Genomic DNA, 25,640 nt, shown 5'->3' on the forward strand with positions numbered 1-25,640 from the left:
CTCAATAATTTTACCTAAAAACGGTAAATTAGACACCGGACGATAGTTCGCCAATTCGGCCGGGTCTGCTGTAGCTTTTTTCAAGAGAGGGCGGACCAAAGCCTCTTTCAGAGGTGTTGGAAAATGCCCCTCTAAGAGGGATCTATTTATGATGTCCCGTAAAGGACATCTAAGCTCCCTCTGGCAAGATTTAATCAGCCAAGAGGGGCAAGGGTCCAGATCACATGTTGTCGGGCGAGCAGCGGAGAGGATTCTGTCGACTTCCTCCAGGCTGAGTGGGTCGAAGTGATCCAGCACTATATTTTTAAATATAGATATATTCAGCTGGCTTCCTGAACCCAGCTTCCGCCAGAATCAAACTCAGGTTGTGAGCAGAGAGCTTGGACTGCAGCACTGCAGCCTTACCACTCTGCGTCATGGGGCTGCTTAATACAATATATACAGACTCGATAATTATAGGGGTTGTTCTTTTTTACTGCTAAAAACAGCGCTCAGCCTCTGCTTGAAAAAAACTACCAATTGAGGAAAGCAGAGGAACTACGTGTGTTGAAGTCACAGAGAGAGACCCCAACCACCCAAGACTAGGAAGACTTGAGAAGGAAGAAAGGAAAGAAAGATGATATCCTGGGTCGGAAAGGGCAGGGCAGAGGGAAATAAAAGGCTTAATTTGCATTTTTATTTTTAATTTTGCACTTTTTATTTTTACTTTTAGGGCAGGTAACTGAGGAACCGATCATTAAAAGTGTTAAGTTCAGCTACGGTTGGTGAATAACGAGATGTTGGGGTGGAGCCTGAGGGTAGGATTTGGGGAGGGGAGGGATTTCAGTGGGGTATAATGCCATAGAGTCCACCTTCCAAACCGGCCATTTTCTCCAGGTGACCTGATCTCTGTCGCCTGGATATCAGTTGTAATCACATCTCCTGCCACCACCTGGAGATTGGCAACCCTACTTCCTGCGCATGAGAGACTCTGAGCCCCCAAACCATATTTGTTTTGTTACGAACCAAAAGGAGGAAGGCAGGGAAGACCCCTCCCTGGAGAACTAATGTGAACTCAGCCACGATCTTAACACTCTTTGACTACGAGGAAGGGGGCTGCCCCTATGTCACCCTTTTCCTTTTCATCCCTATGGAATTACAATTGTTACTACTTACCTGGCAGAGGCGCCGGAAAGAGGACCTCGCTCTGTGCACCATCCAAGACTTTCCCTCCCGGGAACTGTGACTCAGACGGAACCTTCAAGCTAGGCTCCTAACAACCCGGAAACTAAAAGCAGCACTAAATTAAATTTAGGGGGGGGGGGGGCACAATCGGGCCAGCAACTGATTAAAATTTCCGCATATAGAGCGAAGCCTCCGGCAAAGTGTTAAACTGGGAAGGGGGGGGGGTCGACTAAGGTGTGGGCTGTCTAGGTTCTTCCTCTTGCCGTCCGTGAAATGTTGAGGGACTGACGTTCAGCTCAGCTCGGAATAGCCACCTTTTTCTCATTTCGGGGGCGGGGGGGGCTGAACTCCCACAGAAGAGCAGTATTGCGTTGCAGTAGGCAAAAATCCAACATGCGCAGCCTTTCCTGCCTGCACACGGGGATTCAGAGGTTGGGGAAATAGTCCATCTCTGCCTCTCGGGATTTCCTATTTCAGTTACTTTCAGATGTAACAATCACCTTGTTTTATGGATAATAACGCATTTACATAACGTGTCCATAGCACTTTTTACAATTCTGTATATGCCCGTGCCCCACCACTGCACCTTGATCTGCTTATCATAAGCCCAAGTCTAAAAAACAAAACTAGTTAAAACGTTAACATGATCAAAAAAATGCTGTTAGTTATGTTGCACATATACATGTCAGGTGTATACATCATTCAAGACTGGGATATGTAGGGATAGGCCAGGCAAGCCCGATCTCATCAGATCTCTGAAGCTGAGCAGGGCCGACCCTGCCAAGTACTTGGAAGGAAAATCTCCAAGGAATACTAGGTCTGCGATGCAGAGGCAGGCAATAAAAACCCACCTCTCTGAAAATGGCCTAGCCTGCAGACATCTTTGGAATTTGGACACAGCATGATGGGCACAGCTACAAAATGGCTGTTGCAGGATGCCCAGCCATCTATAAAATGGCTGCTGTGTGTTACCTTCTGTCACACAATGAAATCCTTGTGCTGTGGTAGCAGCTGCAGCCAAAGCAAACTTTACAAAAATCTGCATAGCCAATCAAATCTCCAGTGGCTAATCAGAAACCTTGCAGAAACCATCCTGCCTTGCCCACTTTCTAAAAAACACTTGGCAGGTGCCATGGTGAGTGCCATGGCACCCATGGGCGACCTCTGTTATAGGGCATAGTCTCTGCATGCTTACTCTCCTCCTGACATTGAAAATAGGTGCTATTCACTGACAAAATTCGATCAATTTAAGCCGTTATGGAGGGGCCACAGTGTCTTGCCCACATAGAGATAAATTTATTTGCTTATATTTTTATCCCATTCTACAAAGGAGCTCAGAGCCTTTAACAGGGTCAAAATATCAACTGATTCAGTTCTCCCAACATGGGGGAAATCTTTAACTGCTGAATTATTATCCATCATACAACTGTCTATCAGGATATGTAAGATGTGGAAATTACAGTTATGCTGTTGAAGATACCCTTCACAATGGTTTCCTGGGTAACAAAGCTGTTTTAACTTAGCCAGCCCCTGCTTTTGGTAAACTGAGGAACCAAGCCAAAGATACTGGTCCACAATGACAGAGTCTCAGAAATGTAATTTCTTCCCTCAAGAGCCATACTATATTCCTGGGTAAGTCATCTCATTCCGTTATATTATCAGATGCCAAAGAAGTGTTTTATAACAGAGGAGCATTGAATGCTCAAATAAAACTGGCATTTCCCCCAGTGTGGCTAAAATAAACTGGGGAATGATTTACATGCCTTTTACATCCCGTCATAATTTTGGTAGCTGACTGGAACCCCCAAGTACAGTTGCAGTATACTCTTGTATACCAAGAATGGTGGGAAGGGGGGGCGCAACAACAACAGGGGAGGGCTATTGCTTTTCTGCCCTTGTGATATTCCCATTGTCATCTGGCTAGTTTCTGTCTGAGAACAGAATGCAGGACTAGAAGGTCCTTTGATGTGATCCAACAGAGTGATTCTTTTATTAAATAAAGGGGAGATATCTCTTTGCTTAATTTTTTTTTGTATAAAACTTTCTACCCTGCTTTTATATATGGAGACCCCAGGCTTGGAGTAGAAATTGAGAAGAAGAAGATATTGGATTTATATCCCGCCCTCCACACCGAATCTCAGAGCGGCTCACAATCTCATTTATCTTCCTCCCCCACAACAGACACCCTGTGAAGTGGGTGGGGCTGAGAGAACTCTTACAGAAGCTGTCCTTTCAAGGACAACTCTTGTGAAAGCTTTGGCTGACAATAAAACACATTTCCTGAATCATCAAAGACAACTCCAAAAGAATAAAGCCGGTGTGTTTATTTTATTTTAAACACCCTGGCTTATAACAATCTGTTGCCCCAGAAAGTTGGACCAGAACCAACAAGTTGAAATTAAATCAAAAGAATTTTCAGCTAAACATTAGGAAGAACTTCCTGACAGAGTGGTTCATCAGCTAAACAGGCTTCCTCGAGAGGTGGTGGGGTCTTCTTCTCCCGAGGTTTTCAAACAGAGACTAGATGGCCATGTGACAAAAATGCTGATTCTGTAAACTGAGACAGATCACGAGAGGGCAGGAATTGTTGCATCAATGCTTAGTTCTTGTGACTCTTTCTTACACACTTAGGGAAATGGTGGTCACCACTTTGAGGTCAGTCAGCAATTTTTCTCCAGGCCAGTTTGACCAGGGATCCTGAAGGTTTTTTGCCATCTTCTGGGCATGGAGCAGGGGTCACTGGGTGTGTGTTTGGGAAGATATTTGTAAATTTCCTACATTGTGCAGGGGGTTGGACTAGATGACCCTGGAGATCCCGTCCAAGTCAAACTCTATGATTCTTTGAATATGGTGGTCATGGAAAGCGCCATCAAGTTGCAACCCCCTTATAGTGACCTTGTAGGTTTTTTAAATTTTATATATTTTTGTGTGTATGTGTGCGCACCTGGAAGTCATGTCAACCTCTGGTGACTGATCCCTGCTGGGGGCCTGGAGGATATTCAGAGAGAAGGCTGAATGGATCCTGCCTCTGTCCTCTTGACTGGGTATTTCACAAGGACAGTCTCCCATCCAAGTACTAACCACAGTTGATCCTGCTTTGCTTCTGAGATCTGACAAGATCAGGTTGGCCTGGGCTATCCAGGTCACCTCATAGGGTTTTCAAGGTGAGAGACATTCAGAAGCAGTTTGCCATTACCTGTCTCTGCATCATGACCTTGGACTTCCTTGGTGGTTTCCCATCCAAATACTAACCAGGGCAGATCCTGCTTAGCTTCTGAGATTTGATGAAATCAGGCTAGCTTGGGCTATCAAGGTCAGGGCCATAACAATACAGTTAGACCGAAATAGATCACATTACAATAATCTAACCTGGATATGATCACTCACAGCATTGATTACTGTGGCCAGGTCACACATTTGTGAGGAATGGCCATAGCTAGCAGTTAAAGCTGATGAAAAGTGATGCATATAGGGTAGCTATGTCTGTGTTGCAGACTTTGGGGGGATGGAACTGGGAGAGGGCAGGGTTTGAGGAGGGGCCTCAGCATGGTACAATGCCAACAAAGCCCACCCTTCAAAGCAGCCATTTTTCTCCAGGGAAGCGGATCTCTGCCAGCTGGAGATCAGTTGTAAAAGCAGGAGATCTCCAGGCCCCACCTGGAGGCTGGCAACCCTATGGAAGAGACCTGAGCCTTAGGGTTGCCAAGTCCAATTCAAGAAATATCTGGGGACTTTGTGGGTGCAGCCAGGAGACTTTGGGGGTGGAGCCAGGAGACATTAGGGGTGGAGCAAAGATCAAGGCTGTGTGACAAGCATCATTGAACTCCAAAGGGAGTTCTGGCCATCACATTTAAAGGGACAGCACACCTTTTCAATTCCTTCCTTCCATAGGAAATCATGAAAGATAGAGGCACCTTCTTTTGGGGCTCATAGAATTGGTCCCCCGGTCTAATCTTTTTGAAACTTGGGGGGGTATTTTGGGGAGAGGCACTAGATGCTATACTGAAAATTTGGTGCCTCTACCCCAAAAAACAGCCCCCCCCCAGAGCCCCAGATACCTGCGGATCAATTCTCCATGAATTTCTATGGGAATAAATCTCCATGGGGAATAACAGAGTTCCCAGCAGACATTTAACTCCCCTCCCCCCGCTTTCTAATGACCCTGAAGCGGGGGGAGGGCCTCCAAACCGGGGGATCCCCTGCCCCCACCTGGGGATTGGCAACCCTACTGAGCCTCCAATGGGAAACCAGGATCCAGCTACCCATAACAGTACCAGATGTGTATGATTGAGTTTTTACAGTAATATCAGATATACTTTCTTCCTCAATAATGAATTGGAACAGAACATTTCCAGATAAGAATATCACATCAGTAGTCATAAATTTATTTATTTATTTAATTTAGTAGATTTATATTCCGTCCTTTCCCTTAACAGGTTCAGGGTGGATTACAGACATGAATATATTAAAATTATTATTACAGACATATATACTGTATATATATTAAAGATAAATATATATATGATGCACCAGAATTCAGGTACCTTTTCTGAAAGACAATGAATGCCATTGTAAATTCTCCCTCTTACCTTCTTTTTTGTTTCAAGGTATGCAGGGTTTTACCCCCAGATTCGCTATCAAGTTGGGAAGTCATATGGCAGAACTACCTCTCGACTACTGACAGACCCAGAGATCCAAAGAAGTCCTTGCTCGGTGCTGGCACCACTAAGCAAGCCAAAGTTCATTGAGGATTTCAGCCGAAGGAGGATCCCTGCATATGAGATGATGGATCAGTACCAAAGTTACATTCCTAGATACACAGGTAAAGGTAAACCATTAGTAAAACGGTGGAGTTGGATCAAGATTGGTAGCCATGTCAGACTGTCTGTGGCATTAGAAAATAGTAAAAGTTCAGGAGCACCTTAAAGACTAACACAATTTGTGACAGGGTAGGAGCTTTCATAAGTCACTACTAACTTCTTCAAAGCAGTGACTCACGAAAGCTCATACTCTGCCACAACTTTTGCTAGTCTTTAAGGTGCTCCTGGACTCTTCCTCTTTTCTACTGTGGAGCTGTGGGGGAGGGGAATGTCAGAGCCAGTGTCTGAGGTTGGCATTATGGAGAAGAGGGCTTAGCACTAACCAGAGATGCTTGGCCCATCCTATCCTACTTGGAATGGGAGACCCCTGCCAATGTCATGTGCCTGAAGAGAACAGATCACATCTGGCTCATGCTTATTTTAGCTGTTTTAGACAGGTCTTAAAACAGCATAAATAAGTCGTCCCATTCTACTCTGTCCTCTTTAACCAGTTTAGACAAAGGAACAGAGAAAGGATATGTCCCTCAATGGTTATCAGCCAGGATGGCTAAACAGAACATCAATGTGAAAGGGAGTATAATTCTGAAGGGCAGTTGCTAGAAGGGGTATGCTGAAGGAACAGTGGAGAGATACAGAGATGCAATGATGGGAAGTCTCCTCTGAGGACCTGAATGATGCAATCACACCCAAGGAAGAATTACCCACACTCAAAGGATGCTGTTTGCATGATTTACTTTTCAGAGATACATCAATCAACCCCCTCTGTGAATGGCTGCTCTGGACTGTTTAATTAATGTATTTGCTGCTGCCTGGGAATTTCTGGTTTAGCTAGATAGACAGGATTGGGATTTTTTTAAATGAAAACTGATCATTATAAGGCAAGAAGCAACATAAAATTGTCATGTTCTGCCAGCCTCTCTCCTAGTTTCTGATGAGGCCCTGTTCACACAAGCTGAATTATTCCTGTTTGTTTTTCAGGCTTTGTTCCTTATCAGAGTCACCCTCCTCTTCCAGACACAGAACCCAGGCCCCACATACCAAGGACTGGGCCCCCACCTGCTCCCCAGCCATGGCCCAATGCCAATTTGACACAACTAGTTGAACAGAGAAAATACTCTCCGTGCCACCCTGGCATCAGATTGTCATGCGGACCCGGTTGGAGGCAATTTGCAGCCTCTGCTGGCACACAGTTGGTATCAGAAGAGGGTGACCGGAAAATGATTTGCCACCCCGATATTCCACTGGTGTGCGGGCAAGAGACACAGGGGCCCTGCAACACAGACATTGCTTTATCATGCGGGCAGGGCTGGAAGAGTGCACCTTTTCTCACTGGAACTGATCAGGTATGTGTGGTAGCTCATCTGACAGCCAGAACTACAGGTAAGGGTGGCTGGAGCTGGAACAAATTCTTCCTCTTCTGTGGCACTTGTTCTTTGGAACAGCCTCCCTGAGGAACCAAGGAGGATTTGTATTCTGGCACAAGCCTGAACACACTATAATCCGTTCTTGTTCGAAGAGGCTATCGAGGGCCATTGAAACGAACACAAATTGAATTTGTACAGGTGAGGGTATGCAGCAGGAAAGTCTTGAGGGGGGATCTGGGTAGTCCCCTGTGCAAGCACCAGTTGTTTCCGACGCGGGTGACGTCGCATCATGACGTTTACATGGCAGACTTTTTGCGGGGTGGTTTGTCATTGCTTTCCCCAGTCATCTACACTCCCCCACCCCCCAGCAAGCTGGGTACTCATTTTACCGACCTCGGAAAGATGGAAGGTTGAGTCAACCTTGAACCGGCTACCTGAACCCAGCTTCTGCCGGGATCGAACTCAGGTTGTGAGCAGAGCTTGGACTGCAATACTGCTGCTAACCACTCTGCGCCAGGGGGCTCTCTTTTGGGGGGCATAAACCTATCAATTTTTTTCTGTTTTAATATTTTTGCACAGTGTGGTTTACACTGGCATCCTTAAATCCCTTTTGAGACAGTGCAAAAGGTGGGATAAAAATATTTAACAAATACCCTACTCAGCATGGGGTTTCCATCTGGGAAAAACAATTTAGAACAGAGGCACCAGCTGAGAAGAAACGCAGTGAGGGCTAGATGAACCCAAGGAAGTCTCTTAATGTAAAGTACCAGGACTGGAGACGTCGGTCAGGCAACATACTTTATTGCAGGTACATTACACGTGAGAGGGCGAACACGCGGGCCGGGTCCCGCTTATATACATCGCCCAGAACATCCCCCAAGACTGGCCAGCCCAATCCTGGCCAGTCAACTTTCCCGCCACTGATGGTGATTGGCGGGTGCTCAGCGCGCTCCGCGGAGTCGCCTGGGTGTCCCCAGTCGCCTCTGCTGGCTGCGTGGACTTACGCTATTTTGTTATAACGAAATGGTTGTGGCGATACACTACACTTAAGAAGGAATATAATATTCTGTAAGGTCTCTTTAGAATTTGGTTGTGATTTTGTGTGTCTGAACTGCTGAGAGCCTGGAGTCTCTGCTGGCCGCACACCCTTTGGGTCAACAAGATCCAAGATGGAGGGCATTGTTCCTCTTCAGACTCCCTAATTCCAGTCAGAATTCCCTTGGCTCCATACAAAAGAATGAACTATCCATTCCTTTTAATGGAACCAGGGAACACTGGGGAAATTCTGCAGAGGGGTAGACAATCCTACTTCTGCTCCAAGCTGGATTGTCCTGAGCCCCACCACACACACAGTTTTCCCAATGGCAGCCCCTTTAGCCAGGCTGTGGACTGAAGCCTGCCAAGCCCTTTCTGTCTAACCAGAGACCCCCAATAAGGGTTTTTAGAAAGTAGGCAGAGCCAGGTGGGGCTTTCCCGCAGCAGAGCTTCTGACTGGTCATGCAGATTTTTTAGACGTCATTTAGCAGTAGCTGCTGCCACCACAACATAAGAATTAATTTAACATATGGTAATATTATAATAAAATTATTATTTTATATACAATATTAATTAATAAATTATGATTATTTTACAGATATATTAATATTGTATATAATAATAATAATAATTTTATTATAATATTACCATATATTAAATTAATTCTAGCCTATACAAAGGTGTATGTGGGCTGAAAAAAGGTTGGGGACCCCTGGTCTACTCAGTTTTATTCCACCTTTTTATTCACCTTTTCTCCAAGGAGCTCAAGGCATCCTACCTACTCCTTTTATCTTTACAACAATCCTGCAAGGTAGGCTGGGCTGAGCATGACTGGTCCAAGGTCATTCAAAGAGCTAGTTTGGTGTAGTGGTTAAGTGTGTGGACTCTTATCTGGGAGAACCAGGTTTGATTCCCCACTTCTCCACTAGCACCTGCTGGAATGGTCTTGGGTTAGCCATAGTTCTGGCAGTGGTTGTCCTTGAAAGGGCAGCTGCTGTGAGAGCCCTCTCAGCCCCACCCACCTCACAGGGTGTCTGTTGTGGGGAGAGAAGATATAGAAGATTGTAAGCCGCTCTGATTCAGAGAGAAGGGCGGGGTATAAATCTGCAGTCTTCTTCTTCTTTCTTCTTCTTCCTCCTCTTCTTCTCTCCCCCCCCCCCCCCGCCAGTCCTAGTTTAATACTCTGCTACACCACTTTGTCTTTCCACCTCTATGCTGACTTTACAAGTTAGGACTGCCACTCACCCCCATATGACTTACTTTGGGCAACTCCCTGCCCCAATAAGAATTGTCTTTGACTTCTCACCTTTGGCTTTCAGCCAACCAGGATTGAAGCAGTGCCTCTCCCACGGGTAACGAAGACAGTGGATGTGAGCCGGTTTGGACGGACCCCCAAGCTAGATGTGCCCAACCTTATCCAACGTAAAGCCATCTCAGGTAGGTGGGCAGAAAAAGAGACAGAGAAGCTCATGGGGGAAATTAGCCTAGTCTTGGGGCCCTGCTTCTTTTAGCCACATCCCAGTTAGAGAACCAGGATGGTTATTAGTCACTGTATCAGACTGTGTCCTGGGAAACCTGGGTTCAGATTTTCACTTTGCTATGGAGCTGCCTGGATGACCTCAGAGCAGCTGAGCTTTCCTCATAGGGTCGTTGCAAGGGCAGAATGAGGAAAGGAGAACTTTATACATTGCTCTTAGCTCCATAACCAACAGCTCAGGCTAGCTGAAGCGTGTCAGATCTCAGAAGTCAAACAGGATTGACCCTGGCAGGTATTTGGATGGGAGACCTCTAAGGAATACCAGGATGGTGACATGGAGGCAGGCAATGGCCAACCACCTCTGAAGGTCTCTTGCCTTGAAAACAGTCTTAAATATATCTGGACATTTAAATTATATATATATTTAAATTGTGTGTGAATCTTGTCGCTACAGCCCCAAAGCTAAGTCCAAGAGCCTTAGCCTGCTTGCCTATGTTTTAGTTTAGAACAGGGGTGGGAAACCTTTTTTTCTGCCAAGGGCCATATGGATATTTATAACATCATTCACGGGCCATAAAAATTATTAACTTAAAAAACAATGCTCTGCCGAGGGAGAATGATTCAGGCCAGCAAAATTAATGCAAATAATTGTTTTTCTGAAGTCATGTGGGGAGAACCTAATCTGGCACACACACACACCCGGCCTGCGGCCCTAGGCAAATGCATAGGTCCAGGGCTTTTTTTGTAGAAAAAGCCCAGCAGGAACTCAGTAGCACATTACACCACATCCCCTAATATTAGCATATTAGATCACACACTCATTAGCATATTAGGACACACCATCTGGGATAATCAAGTGCAAACTGAACTGTGACAGTAACTTTTCCAGGCCCTGCAGCAATTCTGGCCAGCCAGCCAGGCCCCAGGGAAGCTGCCGCAAAGTACATTTGGGCCCTGTGATCCCTGCCTGGGGAGGCTGCTGCACAGCGCGGCTGGGACCCACAATCCTTGCTGGCCAGCCAGGCCCCAGAGAGGCTGCCACATGACTCCGTTCGGCCTAGCAATCCCCAAGGGCCCCACCAAGTGACCTCGAGGGTCGTATATGGCCCTCGGGACAGAGGTTCCCCACCCCTGGTTTAGAAATTAACCTACCTTTCAAGGCTGACTTTCTGGAATAATTTCCCTGAAAGGCTCAGAAGTTGGGTCTTTCCTCTGGAGTCCTTGGGAACAGTTAAAAGAGCTTGGTGGCAGTCTACTACTTAGCCTGAAGGGAGGGTATAGACTCTCTACAGGATTTTTTGGTAAAGTGTTGTTCCTGCTTTGTGTTAAAAAGGGCTTTTCTCTTCCCCTGGGCTCAAGGGGAGGGGGGAGAGACCAGGACAGCAGCGCATTGAATTTCAGCGCCCTGAGCCAAATAAGTCACCCTCAGGGCCACTAGCCTGGTTCACTACTTTTGCCTAATTATTTTTGGAGCCAAGTCCTCTTGATTCTGCTTATGACCCTTTGCATCTAAAGCGCTCCCTCTTTCCTCCCCAGGGTATACTGGCTTCATCCCCCGCTTCACCTGGGTTATGGGAATCAACTACCTGAAGGGAGTCAAAGATGCTATGAATGAATTTGACTGCAATCAGGTAAAGCAGAGCACAAAGAGTAGGTGGGGGCGGGAGGCAGCTGCTGGCAATGATTTTGCAGCTGAGGGTTGGTTACAGAAAGACCCCTAGCTTATCTCCCCCCCCCCCTCCTGAAAACCCTGCCATCAGTCAGCACAGACCTCAAGAAGGTGGTTTGAGGGGGTTCCTCCCTGCTGCTCTCATCCCACAGCTGGACTTCTAAGTTTGAAGGCAACCAGCTGAACCAACCCTCAATTTCTGCTTTTCCTCAGAGGGAGGCACGCAGGAAAAGGCTCGTCTGGTTGAAAAGCAGTTTATAACTCAAGAACAAACCACTCTTAATTGGACAGAGGTTGGCTCTGCAATCCCAGGCTCGACCTTCTGGCTGTGTCTGTTTTTAAAAGCTCTCTCGTCTCCATTAAAAGATGCTGCTGGGCCTTTAGGGCTTCAGCTCTGCAAATGCTTGGGACTTGATTATTGTTACCCTGTGGCTCTTCACTGAACTTGGTATTTTAAACTTGAATTTTCTATTCATTTTGGCCTTGGCTCACAAAAAAGTTTTAAGACAGCTTTCTGTGCTGTTAGAACAAAGCCTCCCTTGTCTCATATCTGTGATTTATTGTTTAGTGCTATTCTATTTAGGGACAAACATGCCCTCTCTAAATATAGTGAGGCAAACTGCAAAGACAAGACAATGACAGATTAGCATGCTTAAGAGGGTTGCTGGTTTTGCCTGCTGACAAGGCGAGAAGCCACTGTGATTGTCCAATGGACTGGGCTTGGCTTCAGGCAGTCCATCCCTGGAGTCACATAAATAGCCATGAAAAGTCAGTTCAGGGGTTGCAAATCTTCTTTCACCTTTAGGACAGCTGGAAATGGGAATGTCCCTAACCCTGCCAATGTATTCCAGCATTGCAAGCTTGGGACATTCCCTCCTTCATCTTCTGTACACTACAACTATTTGTTTCTGTACCAGATGATAAGTTTCCCTTAAACTCAGCTTTAGTATAGAAAAGTTAAAGTCAGGAGACCCCCACTTCTTGAGTTTCTTATGGCACTGTTCTGCATGAAGGCCTCCTGAATGAAGCAACTCATACAGATTTGACATCTAAGTGGGGATGCTCTACTATATTTGCATTAGGAGCAATTGTGGCTCTTTCAATAATCAGATATAGATTATGCTAGAGAACAGTAAATCATGCAGATACACAGTAGGCAACCTCTAGGATGTTCTTAAAATTTTTCATTCTCAGAGACTTTAATGTGCTTTTCTGCTGTAGAGGAAATGGCCACCTTCACCACTAGCAATCAGTTAGTACAAAATAAGGGCCATAATGGAGATGCCATCACAAATACCATATTAACATTTTATGCAGATTCAAAACTGGTTACGGCAGTGGTAACTGTCATGATAGCCATGGAGGAAAAGATTGGTGATTAAGGTCTTGGGCCTAGAATCAAGAGCTGCAGTAAGCTTGCAGCTTTCATTAGGGGAAATTGTGGTATCAACATCAACTTGCTTTGGGTTTCCAGAGCTCCTGAAGGATTAAGATCTCCATATATCCCCTGCAGAACTTCAGAGCAGGATTTCACTTTACCTGTCTCTTCTGCATGCAGTTCTGAAAAATGTTAATGCAATATTTGCTTGGTGTTGTGTAATGTTCTCCAACCCTAAGATAATACATTCTTACTGCTGCCAATGCTAATTAACCTCAGCAGCTCAAGAATACCAAATCTAAGACCAAGTACTAACAAGATTTACTGGAGTACTGCTGGGATACAATTCAGATCACCCCACACATAGGCAAGCTACCATTCCCTGCACAAGCTTCAAGGAAATGGGGCCAGACTTGACCCAGGGCTTTCCATTACTAATCTAGAAGGGCTAATTGAGACCTAATCATTAAAAGGCAATGCCCTGCTTGTGGCCTTTACCAGGGCAGCTAAACTGACCATTGGGGAAAAGGAATGCTGGACCAAATCCTAGACAAGTCTGATCCAGCAGCTATCTCACGTTCTTTTATTTCAAGTACCTTGGAGGGCTTAACTTAATTGGCTATCTGAACACCCTAAATGCCAGAGTTGACAAAAGCAAGGATTCCAGCCAACTTTACAGATTTAAGTAGAAAAGCAAATTAGATTAGAAAACACAGAATAACAATATGCTCAATTAGGAACGATGTTTGTCACTGAACAATGAAGTTCTGTGGAATTTGAAGACTTTCCTGCACACTCCCATGCAATTTATGTAAAGTGCTGGACACCCTTGAGGTCACTGGGGCCAAACTGAGCAGCCCCCACGTATCAAGGCAGATGTTGCCACCTTTTGCCATCCGATCTCTCATTTGTCCTTTCGCAGGAAAAGATTAGAAGCCCGCTGTACAGCTTTGGCAAGCGATTTCCCTGTACCTACTGGCCCAATACCAAGATTTACAGCAGCAGAGGCCTGATTCCATTCTACACTGGGTTTGTGCCAAGTAAGTTAGCACCAACACACCCAGCCAGATATAAAAACCCAACCCACTTCTGAAGACAGAACATTCCAGCAATCTCTTCCCCAAGCACCCCTTTTGAAAAGGCATTGCCCTCTGGCTACAGAAAGCTTAGGGAAAAGCTAGGCTTAGTCACTCCTTAAGCTGGTACAACTTTCCCCCAGAGAAAGAAATCAGCAGCATTGCTGCAGCAGGCCCACACCTGCAGATACCTGCAAAATGTACAAAGCCAACTTTCCATTTTCAGAGATCTGTTGTTTTCCTTTTGCAACAAGGCTAACCTACGTATAATTCTAGACAGGTAATAGCATTAATCTGTTGTAGCAGGAAAAAGGTGCCTTTGAGCACTTTAAGTGCTATTTCATTCCAACATATGCTTTTGTGACTGAGCCCACTTCTTTGTATACTGTTATTAATAATTGGATTTATATCCCACCCTCCCTGCTGAAGCAGGCTCACTAGCCGCTGAAATGGGCTTTCTAGGCCTTAAAGCCGAAATAAAATGCCTCTTCTTTAAGGCACCACATATAAACACCCACCAGCTATTTGGCACCTTAAGGCCTAAAAGTAATAGACTCCAAACTATTACAGAAACTGGTTGCCTTCAAGATGACCCCCTCCTTCTGTAGTTCAACTTATTCTTGACAGGAAATGGTTTGCTTGCTTTTAGCAGACAGTCTCTGGCCACATTAACATACCCCAAGGGTTGTCAATGGCTCCCCTTTACTGCTTTGAAAAGGAGAGCACAGTACACCCTTGGCAGTATTTCTGTGATGCTTAGCATTTTCTTCATCAGCTAGTAATAATTTAATCCCAAAATTAGTTCCCGAGAACGCAAAGGTTCTCTTCTATTCAGTACCACCCCATTAGGATCCAGCTCCAGGCTGTGGCAAACAATAAACTTTCCTCTTCCTTAGCAATAGGGCACCAAGTGTTGTACAGAAACCCAAAGACCTACACAAAAAGTTGTTGCATTTGTTGCACCTCCCATTCATTCTTGGTTAAGATTTAGATAAAAGGACACATGGGTATCTATCTGCAATAAGAGGTGGGTTGGAAATTGAAGTTTAAAAACTTGTCCCTTCGAAGTCCAGGTCAAACCCGTAAAAATATGTATTTTGAAGTGTGTGTTCTGGTCGCTTGACAGTCACAAGCACAGAAGTGGTAACATATAGCAAAGAAACACCATGTGAAAAAGCTGCTCATTAACATTTCTTTGCTAGGCAACTGTAGTCTATGCAAATATCCATTCAATCTTTTTTTTTTTTGTCAAGGGAGGATAGCAAATATCCCAGCAGGCAAAACAGGTCCCACACAATCAATTCCTGGACACTATTAGACACACTCCAGAAGCATTTTCAGAGCAGCACCCTAGCAGTTGTTTCAAGTCAAATACTAAGTCTAAACATTATGGAAATTGTTTTTGGGTATTTCTGCTGTAACCTTTACAAGCTGAAGACTACCTTTGCCCTTCCATCCTAGAATCATGAAATAGCTGATGTTCCCTATGCTCTGGATATCCAGAGCCCCCTGGATAAAGTAGTGAAGAGCAACTTTATAAAAACTTTAAGAGCAGTAATGATCTGTCAACAGCTTACTTCTCTCTTCTGCACAAGTCACTATTCTGAACTGGAAGAAGCAAAGGTCAGAGCAATGACTCATGCAGAAGGCATCTTTAAGACGTCCTGCTGCTGCATCAGAATTTGGTTGTCAAACTGCACTTCATGCAGTGCAGCAAAAGTGATTACTCCCCACAAATCTCAAACAGGCATGGTGGCCACATCAGTTCATACAGGGAATCAGGAGATAACCTCCCCTTAAGCCAAGCACCAGAGACCAGGGACCTTTACTTACAATAGAGTGCTATATATTCTGACTCCCAAATTGCTCAGCTGAGGCAATAAAACTAAAAAACCCAACTAGACACACCTTTGAAGCCTGTCCTGTTATCACACGTCAGTGAAAACAAGCCTGAGCAGAGAAGAGCTGACTCAAGTATGTCATTTTCCCAGCCATCAGGCACAGCTATGCTCTAACCTTTGGAAACAGCACCAGGAAAGCTTATTACGATGAACTACTGCAGAGACAACAAGCAGCGTGAAAAGGCTTTTAATGTCTGTACAGCATCAGACAGATGACATCAGGAAGCTGGAAGTGCAGAACAAAGAAACCAAGAACAAGGTTGGAATGAATAAAGTCCATACAAGCTTTGAACAAAATTTACAGGTGTTAACAGCCAGCGGTCTTAGGCTGCCTCCTCCTCTGCTTCTTCCTCAAACTCTCCCTCCTCCTCAGCAGTAGCATCCTGGTACTGTTGGTACTCAGACACCAGGTCATTCATGTTGCTTTCGGCCTCTGTAAACTCCATCTCATCCATGCCTTCCCCAGTATACCAGTGCAGGAAGGCCTTCCGGCGGAACATAGCTGTGAACTGCTCTGAGATGCGCTTGAACAGCTCCTGGATGGCGGTGCTATTGCCAATGAAGGTGGCAGACATTTTCAGGCCCCGGGGAGGGATATCACAGACAGCAGTTTTCACATTATTAGGGATCCACTCCACGAAATAGCTGCTGTTTTTGTTTTGCACATTCAACATCTGCTCATCCACCTCTTTCATGGACATGCGCCCCCTAAAAACTGCAGCTACCGTGAGATAGCGCCCATGACGGGGGTCACAGGCTGCCATCATATTCTTGGCATCAAACATTTGTTGTGTGAGCTCTGGCACGGTCAAGGCACGGTACTGTTGGCTCCCACGGCTGGTGAGTGGGGCAAAGCCAGGCATGAAGAAATGTAACCGGGGAAAGGGGACCATGTTGACTGCCAGTTTGCGCAGGTCAGCATTCAGCTGCCCTGGGAAACGCAGGCAAGTGGTCACCCCACTCATGGTGGCCGACACCAAGTGGTTCAGGTCACCATAGGTGGGAGTTGTCAGCTTGAGGGTTCTGAAGCAGATATCGTAGAGAGCTTCGTTGTCAATGCAGTAGGTCTCATCTGTGTTCTCCACCAGCTGGTGCACTGAAAGGGTAGCATTATAGGGCTCAACCACAGTGTCCGACACTTTGGGGGAGGGGACCACGCTGAAAGTGTTCATAATTCGGTCTGGATACTCTTCACGGATCTTGCTGATTAGGAGGGTACCCATGCCAGAACCAGTGCCACCCCCAAGGGAATGTGTGAGCTGGAAGCCCTGGAGACAGTCACAGCTTTCAGCTTCCTTCCTCACAACATCTAATACTGAGTCAACCAGCTCGGCACCTTCTGTGTAGTGGCCCTTGGCCCAGTTGTTGCCTGCTCCACTCTGACCTGTAAAAAAGCCCACTTGTTAGCATGTAGTGTTAACTGCTTTTTTAAAAACTGGAAATTAATGCAGATTATTCTTCCCCTGGGCCTGTCTGCCAGCAAGAGTCACCTTCTTCATCCACATGGTAACAGACTCAGTTTCTTGAATTATGTAGTGCCCAAAAACTGCATAAATGATCTCAGCCCCATCAGGGTACATATTAGCATGTCTGAGATCACCAAACTCCTGGTTCACGCCCTTAAACTGCTCATACAAATCCAGTTCCTGGTATGGCTCAAGAACTTAATATCCAAGCCAGCCCACATTTCCAAGATGAACACACCCTCTGGCACAAATCTTATGCAACCTTTAAAACATATCCCCTGGCAATTCAAAAGCTTTACAATACAGGATTTTAGAGTGTATCATTTTCACAAGTATGACAATTTATGCAGAGTCCATAGATGATATAGCCCAGTTTTTTAAAAAAAGTTTTACTGCCATAAAGATCAGATCAGGTGCACACGTTCTACAAAAATCATTTTCTGCACAGCAATATTAAGACAAAACTAGTAAGTTGGCAATTGCACCAAAAATTTGTAAAACACCAAATAATTGTTTTAATGTACTTCAAGGTGTCACGTAATCCCCATCCTCCTATGTATAATTGCTCTCCCCACAATAGGATTGGGCAAACAGATTTAAGGGGCAACATTCCAGTTCTTTTAAGCCACATCAAGACCTTATGCTACCCACCAAAGACAAAGTTATCTGGGCGGAAGATCTGCCCAAAAGGGCCAGAGCGCACTGAATCCATGGTCCCAGGCTCCAGATCCACCAGCACAGCCCGAGGAACATACTTGCCGCCTGTGGAAGAAGATAGCAATATTAAGTAGAGAAGCTGACAGAAACACTCAGTTTCTAACTGAAAACAAAGAGGTGTGCTTGTGCCACTCACTAACCTGCAAGGGTTGTTCTAAACCAGCAGAGGGGCACCCTTGGACTTTTATAGACAACAATATATGGCATAAACAACAAGCCCAGAAATAAACAGCTACTGCACAAGCTATGTTACCTTTTCTAATGCCTCCCAAACATTCTTATTCCTCAATTGAAAGCATTCTAAAAAATGATCACAACCACCATCATGGTAAAGACCAAGTCTGAGCTCTTTCCAGAAGCCACACAATGCTTTTAATATTTGAGTTGAGTTTCCTATGACCAGGCACTGAACAGAGTCCAATGAGAGAGGGTTGATCCCTCCTAGCTGGCATCAGGCCCATCAGCAGCACCTTCCGCTCACCACCTTTCTTGATTACCTCATCAACTGACGAAGTCCAACTGACGTTAACTTCACAATTTCTCCCTCTTTCTTTCCTCCCTACACCATTCCCTATTATACCCATACTTAGGCAGTAAGGCTGATCTTTCGATACAAGACCGTGATGGCAATTAAATAGGTGTAAGAAAAGGTGTTCTACTAATGCCCTGATAGGCTTTTAAACAATTACATATTTCCGAGGCAGTTAATATGGGGGGGGGGGGGGAGAAAAACACTTACGGAGTTTGAAATAATTAGGCCAGGCCTGCTTTAAAGAACGCTTCAACGACAAAGCAGGCTTAAAACACACTCATTCAAAGCTTTCCGTATATAATTAACTTCTACAGAAAGAGGAAGAGACTAGTGAACAGCTGCTTAACTCCAATTAAAAAGATCATGTCCCCGTTAGCGTACACAATACTGAGAAACCAAGAAGAGAGCGCTTCATATATAGGGACCACCTTGGGCAAACCGAAATTTGGTCTCTGCACTGCAGGAAATAAGCGAGGCTGAAGTCGAATCCAACGCCCGGATGAGGAGCACTGGCAAACCCCTCCCCCTTGCTTCCCACAAGGTCCTCACCAGTGGCCTCGTTGTAATACACGTTGATACGCTCGAGCTGCAGATCGCTGTCACCGTGGTAAGTGCCGGTGGGGTCGATGCCATGCTCATCTGAGATCACCTCCCAAAACTATGACGCAATAACAGAAAGATTAGCACGCAGGAGCCCCCAAATTAAAACTAACATGGCCTCGTCTCGCTAGGCCTCTGCCACCCAACCTCCTCCATAGCACCAGCCGCACCTTAGCGCCGATCTGGTTGCCGCATTGGCCAGCTTGCAAATGCACGATCTCTCTCATGATGGCGGATGTAGGTTGCGTCTGAGCTCCAAGCTGCCTCCTGTGATCTCGTTGGCGGCGCAGAGAATACTGGCTGCGTCAAGGTAACGGACGCAGCTTTATATAGCGAGACGCAAGAGAGTGGGCGGGCTTTAGTAGCTTGCGCGCGCGCCTCCAATCTCACTCCACCTCTACTTGTGTTTCTATTGGACGCTAGCGACTAGACTAGAACGAGGATTGGATAAACGCGCTGCCAATCTTAAATGAAATTAAAACGAACATTTTTGGCTCGAGCTCGTTCTCCCTCCTTCTCTTTCATTGGTCCGTTGCAACGGTCGACTCGAGCGGCGGCTCCTTCCTCCTCCCCTCGTATTGGTCCGTTGCAACTTCGACTAGCTCAGTGTTTCAACCTCTTTTTCCCGTTGGATTATTTGAATGATTGATAGGGACTGTTGATTGGCTCCTTCCTTAGTGAAGCGGGAGGAAGCAGGGTTAACGCGACAAGAGAATCTTAGTAACGGCCGCAGTACAAACGGGCGCCGAAACGCGCGCCTCTCCGCTAGCAACCTATAGGGCTTATTCGTGATGTTTACTACGCTACTTCTATAGCGTACAGGATATTGAGTGTATACGCTATTTGTGTAATGGCTTAATTCCTTACGGGCAGTTGCGGGGGACGCGTAACCAAGGCTTCCAATAGCAATGAGTTCTAATACCACAGTAATCTCCAAGGAGGCCTGCTACAAAAACCATGTAGCCATAGCAACGATCTTAACATGACTTTTTTCTTGACAACACTGCCACAAACGTGGCCTAGTAACATTTGTCAATTCATACGCATGCCACATTGCTGCACAGCGTTGAATATAAGTGACTGATACAGGAATGTTTATGTTGTCTAATGATTAGCCAACATAAAAAGATGTCTTCAACCTCACCTTCCCAAAACACTTTTAAAGAATAAACTATATGATTTATTTCCCCTCTCCCAGCACTTAGAATTTTCCCATTAGGGTGGTGTCAGGCTAATCAGGCACACTCAGCCTGATCTATCTCCAGTGAGGATAAAATGAAAGGGAAGAATTATATAAATAATTGTATTCTCACTGGGGAGTAAGGCAGGGTATTAAGTAAATACACAAGGATAGTTGGGAGCTTAAAGAAGACTATTCCACTGCATCTCCACAAGAGTCCGAGGGAGGGAGGGGACAGAAAAAACAAGACCTTACCAATCTATCAAAACCCAAACCCAGGTCTCTTCTCTTTCAAAACCTGGCTGAAATTATGCAAACGGGAATAGAATCATAGGGTTGGAAGGGACCTAGGGTTGCCAGGTCTGTATCTGAAGACTTTGCAAGTGGAGCAAGGAGAGGGCAAGGTTTGGGGTGAGGAGGGACCCCAGCATGTTACAATGCCATAGAGTCCACCCTTTAACAGGGCTGGATCTTGGGGGGGGGAGCAGAGGGGGGTGCTTGCCCCGGGCGCCGACAGGGGGGTGCCAAATTGGGTATGGAGCCCATAGTATTCTATGGGACCATAAAATATAATGGCCAATAAGGGGGGCCTTTTTATTTTGCCCCCCCCTCAAAAAACATGTAGATCCGGTCCTGCCCTTTAAAGCAGCCATTTTCTCCAGGGGAGCTGATCGCTGCAGTGGAGATCAGTCATAAAAGCAGATCTCCAGGTCCTACCTGGAGGCTGGCAACTAGCCAGGGTGATCTAATCCAACCCCCAGCACAATATAGGGAACTCAATACTTTTATTACAGCTCACAGGACTGAGAATGCATGAATAAAGAATTTTTAGGGTTTTTGCATGGTATACTCAACTTGTCAACAGCCACATCAGCACCATCAATCCATAAGAACATAAGATGATGATGATATTGGATTTATATCCCACCCTCCACTCCGAATCTCAGAGTGGCTCACAATCTCCTTTATCTCCCACCCCCACAACAGATATCCTGTGAGGTGGGTGGGGCTGAGAGGACTCCTTTCAAGGACAACCTCTGCCAGAGCTATGACTGACCTAAGGCCATTCCAACAAGTGTAAGTGGAGGAGTGGGGAATCAAACCCGGTTCTCCCAGAAAAAAGTCCGCACACTTAACCACTACACCAAACTGGCTCTCTTAAGAGAAGACGTGTTGGATCAGGCCAGTAGTCCATCCCGTCCAACACTGTATCACACAAAGACAAAAACCCAGAGGCCATCCGAAGGTCTACCAGTAGCCCAAAACTCCAGCTCTCCCAGTTGCTCCCCCGCAAGCACCAAAAATATAAAGCATGACTGCCCCAAACATAGTATTTCATCTATACATTGTAGCTAACAGACACTGATGAACTTTTGCTCCATGTTTATCCAATCCCCTTTTGAAGTTGTCTATGCTTGTAGCTGCCACTTCCTGCACCAGTGAATTCCATGTGTTAATTACTCTTTGGGTAAAGAAGTACTTCTTTTTATCTCTTCGAGCACAGTCAATTCCGACTCTTTGTGGCCCCATGGAGAAAGTCACGCCAGGCCTTCCTGTCTTCCACCATCCTCTGAAGTCTGCTCAAATGCGTGTTTGTTACATCAGTAACACTGTCCAGACATCTCATCTTTTGCCGTCCCCTTCTTCTTTTGTCTTCTGTCTTTCCTAGCATCAGGATCTTATCCAGGGAGTGCTCCTTTTTCATTTAATTTCCTTGAGTGCCCATAAGAGTTTTGGTATTATGTGAAAAGTGAAAAAGTACTTTTTTCCTGTTTTCTCTATCCCATACATAATTTTGTAAACCCCTGTCATGTCACCCCTCCATTGTCATTTCTCCATGCCTGAAAGCACTAACCTCTTTAGCCTTTCTTTAGCCTTTAACTAAAGAAAGGCTTCACCCTCCAACTTGCATAGCAAAAGTTTTAAGCTGATGGTCACAGAACATGAGCCAAGACATAAAAAGTCAATTACCTGAACAGGCACCATTTCAAGTTTTGGTATGGAGAGAACAAAGATTTCATAGTAGGGATGCAATTGAGCAAGTCCCAACCATCTGATCTCAGCCCTGAATGATAGATATACTGATGTTTCTGGCTTTTGTGTTGCAGTTGGCTGTTTTTAAAAACCTAATTAAAAACTTGGAAATATACATCTCATCTTCTCCACAATTTTTCATTTTAAAAAAGCATATTTTATGAAAATTTGTTGCAATCCTTTTATAATATGACTATACTCATGATAGTATTGTTTATTTCTTTTCCCTCCAAGTGCATCTGGGAAAATGAATAACAGGTATTTTGGAAAGTGCAGTTCCTAAAGGCACTTGGGGGGGCACACAGGCTACAGTTGTAAGCATTCTAGAAAAAATAAATCTTATGGGAGGAGTGTGTGTGAAACATCTGGGCCTAAATCAGGGGTGTCAAACATGAGGCCCAGGGGACAGAACCAGCCCATCCAGGGCTCTTGCACAGTCCACAAGCAACAGGTATGTATGGAAATGTATTCCCCCTTTTATGGTATCCCTTGGGAAAAGCCTAGTCTTCCATATGCTTAAATACATTTATTGGGGCTTTTGTGGGTTCCCCAGTAAATCAATTGCTTTCACTGCTAGTAATGAATTGTTTTTGTTTGTATTTGAGTAAAAATTAATATTGCTAATTGGGTTTGCCTGCATCATTTATAAAGTTTATATCTCCGGTACCTGGCATTCCATTCCATGGCACATATGGCCTGGTCCAATGAAGTGACATTTATATAAGAACCAGCCCTTGAAACAAAGGAGCTTGAGACTCCTGGCCTAATTGGTTATCTGAAGCTGTAGCACTTTTGTCTTCAAAAGTATGCACATGTAGTCATAGCAACCCAAGAACTAGCACCGAGGGTACTTCCTCATTCATGGTCACTACAAAAACAGACAATCTGCTGTCCGTAAGAAATATGTAGCATTCTTACAGGGCTCTCAAATGTTCAAAGAACACCTAATACATACACTACCTTATTGCAATCCTTTAAACAGCTCTAATGCTTCAGTGGGGAGGGCGGGATATAAATTAAATAAATAATGGTCAGTATTATTATGTGCATCCCCTAAAACATTCCTCAAAGTCTGTTCACAACACACAGGGGTTATACTCAAGACACACAGATGTTCCTTGAACACATGTACAAAGGATAACCTAAAGACAAAGTCTGAAAGGCACCTGCTTAAAGAGAAAATACATAGTACTTTAATGTGAAGGGCTTCTTAAGCATTGTGCTTTAAAGTGAAGGGCTTCTCAGCTTGCTGGAGCTATTCCTTATACAAGAGTTTCCACAGCAAACTTTTTGCAGCTTTGCTGGTTGTCTTTGTGGAAATTCCACTTAATTAATTTCTTCATAATGATGTTCTTCAGGTCTGTTGGAATGGGGGACAGGAAAAAAAATAAATGTGCATTCTTCACCTGCCAACTCCTGCAAGTCCCAAGGAGAAAGACTAATACTTTTCTTCATCACTGGGATTCATCATTAAAAGTGAAGCCAAGGAGACATACAATGCAGCCCTAGACAAAGTTCCTTCCACTAGAGGCAATGGAGTTAATTGGAGTAAATCTGCATAGGACCACACTATTAAATTCATGTACGCTAAAGTGCAATGCTGTATATTCTAATCCATGCCACCCCACCCACCTTGTTCAGCAAACAAAGGTCCTCCAAAATTTGACAAATCAGGCTGCTGCCTATCAAAGCTCATGCAGCGATTAATGAAATCGGAGAGTTCTTAGGTTCTGCCTTTTGCTGCTGACTATTCAAACAGGCAGTCTTTTAACTGCTTGGATTTAACAATGCTGATCTTACTCTACTCGCAAAGGAACTACATATTTGGAAAAAACTGTGCTTGGGTCTGGCAGCTTTCTCAATCTCGCAAACTACTAACTTGGAAAAGTTAACAAGTGGGGGAAGGGAAAAGATCTGCTACAGCTCCCTCTCCCATCACTTATTTTCAAGCATTTTAAAGTCACCACGAGGGCTAGAAGCTTTATAAAAATTAACCTAGATCACACTCCAGATTCTGGGCAGTCAGTAAGACAGAATCTTATAAATGCATCATCCTTTATGATTTGATCTACCCAACTGTTCCTCAGTCTTGGGAATTGAAGGATCACTTGCTCCACTATGAGTGCACTTGCCAATTAAGATCTTCTTCAGAGGTCCTGCTCAGTATAACCCCAATTTCAGGACTAAGATGGGTTCCTACAGAGACAAAGACTCCTCTATGGTGGTACTTTGTCCCCAGACCTCTCCCCCCACAGCAATTCACTTGGCCCCTAGCCTATTCGGCTTTATGTTTCTCAGGTTCCTTTGTCTTCTTTTCCTTTCTTTGATTCTTGGCCTGTTTTTAATGATTATACTGGGTCTCCTTGGCTCCTTCCACACAGCAGTGATGCTCTCTACAGTCTTCACTGCCTTTGTGAAGAGAGAGACATTTGCAGTGGCTACTGAATATCCATACAACAGTTTTTTCCACACTACCCCCTACCATCAGAATGCATTCTTGGACTTAAAAAAGAATAATCAGTAACTGCCATTGCTACTAAATTATAACCAATTGCTGCTTTTTAACCCCCCCCCCCCAAGCCCTCTGGTTGTGGGGAGGAAATTGGTAGCTGTGGGTTGAAGAAGGAAATGTTACCCACGAGTCGGACCTGAAAAACACACCTCTTCCCATCCACGTGACATACAGACATGACCTTTTCCAAAAGTTTATACTAAACCAGGAGTGGCCAAACTGCAGCTCAGGAACCACATGTGGCTCTTTCACACATATTGTGTGCCTCTCAGAGGTTGAGGCTTATTCTTGAGTAAGTGTGCATAGCATTGAGACCTCAGTCAGCCTCTGAGCGCTGACCCATAGGCAGGCAACTATTTCCACCATATATGAAGCAGAGAAAGAGGGGGAAATAGGCTTGCAAGCTCTTCTCCTCCACCAGAGATCACCCAGACACCTAGAGTGGGGAAAGAGAATGCAAGAGCCATGGGAGAAAAGTGAGCACATAAGGTGGCTGTGCTACCAAGTCCACTATTGAGTTTTTAAAAAAAGTGTGTGTGGTATTTGTTCATGTCTTGTAGTTTCAGAAAAAACATCTGAAGTTTATTCTTTGTGGCTCTTACATTAAGCAAGTTTGGCCACCCCTGTACTAAACCAAGTTTGAGAAACACTGCAGCAAAGCAGAGAGAAATATGGAAGGTGGACCATTAGAGGGGGACAGCATGAGGACACTGCA

The 25,640-nt window shown here is 45.0% G+C and overlaps 2 protein-coding genes across 2 annotated transcripts; one reads left to right on the top strand and one right to left on the bottom strand.

Annotated features, from left to right (window-relative positions):
- The first annotated feature begins 2,672 nt into the window (after positions 1 to 2,672).
- On the top strand, positions 2,673 to 16,080 carry CIMIP2A (ciliary microtubule inner protein 2A). Its single transcript, XM_060251810.1, has 7 exons — positions 2,673 to 2,796; positions 5,772 to 5,986; positions 6,963 to 7,327; positions 9,703 to 9,820; positions 11,397 to 11,491; positions 13,830 to 13,947; positions 15,975 to 16,080. The coding sequence occupies exons 1-7, from the start codon at positions 2,741 to 2,743 to the stop codon at positions 16,061 to 16,063; spliced, it is 1,056 nt and encodes a 351-aa protein (XP_060107793.1). The 5' UTR covers positions 2,673 to 2,740; the 3' UTR covers positions 16,064 to 16,080.
- On the bottom strand, positions 16,056 to 19,552 carry TUBB4B (tubulin beta 4B class IVb). Its single transcript, XM_060251809.1, has 4 exons — positions 19,370 to 19,552; positions 19,149 to 19,257; positions 18,002 to 18,112; positions 16,056 to 17,268 (listed from the first exon to the last, which is right to left on the bottom strand). Exons 1-4 carry the CDS (start codon positions 19,424 to 19,426, stop codon positions 16,208 to 16,210), a joined length of 1,338 nt encoding a protein of 445 aa, XP_060107792.1. The 5' UTR covers positions 19,427 to 19,552; the 3' UTR covers positions 16,056 to 16,207.
- Positions 19,553 to 25,640: the final 6,088 nt, after the last annotated feature.

The sequence above is a fragment of the Heteronotia binoei genome, chromosome 12 (assembly GCF_032191835.1).
Source record: "Heteronotia binoei isolate CCM8104 ecotype False Entrance Well chromosome 12, APGP_CSIRO_Hbin_v1, whole genome shotgun sequence".
Classification (NCBI taxonomy): Eukaryota; Metazoa; Chordata; class Lepidosauria; order Squamata; family Gekkonidae; genus Heteronotia; species Heteronotia binoei.

Excerpts from the sequence above, each read along its gene's own strand:
- CIMIP2A (XM_060251810.1), top strand. The coding sequence starts at position 2,741 with ATGACAGAGTCTCAGAAATGTAATTTCTTCCCTCAAGAGCCATACTAT. Across the intron at positions 2,797-5,771 it reads GAGCCATACTATATTCCTGG|GTATGCAGGGTTTTACCCCC; the intron begins GTAAGTCATCTC and ends TTTTGTTTCAAG. Across the intron at positions 5,987-6,962 it reads TTACATTCCTAGATACACAG|GCTTTGTTCCTTATCAGAGT; the intron begins GTAAAGGTAAAC and ends TTTGTTTTTCAG.
- TUBB4B (XM_060251809.1), bottom strand. The coding sequence starts at position 19,426 with ATGAGAGAGATCGTGCATTTGCAAGCTGGCCAATGCGGCAACCAGATC. Across the intron at positions 19,258-19,369 it reads GCAACCAGATCGGCGCTAAG|TTTTGGGAGGTGATCTCAGA; the intron begins GTGCGGCTGGTG and ends ATTGCGTCATAG. Across the intron at positions 17,269-18,001 it reads CCCAGATAACTTTGTCTTTG|GTCAGAGTGGAGCAGGCAAC; the intron begins GTGGGTAGCATA and ends GCTTTTTTACAG.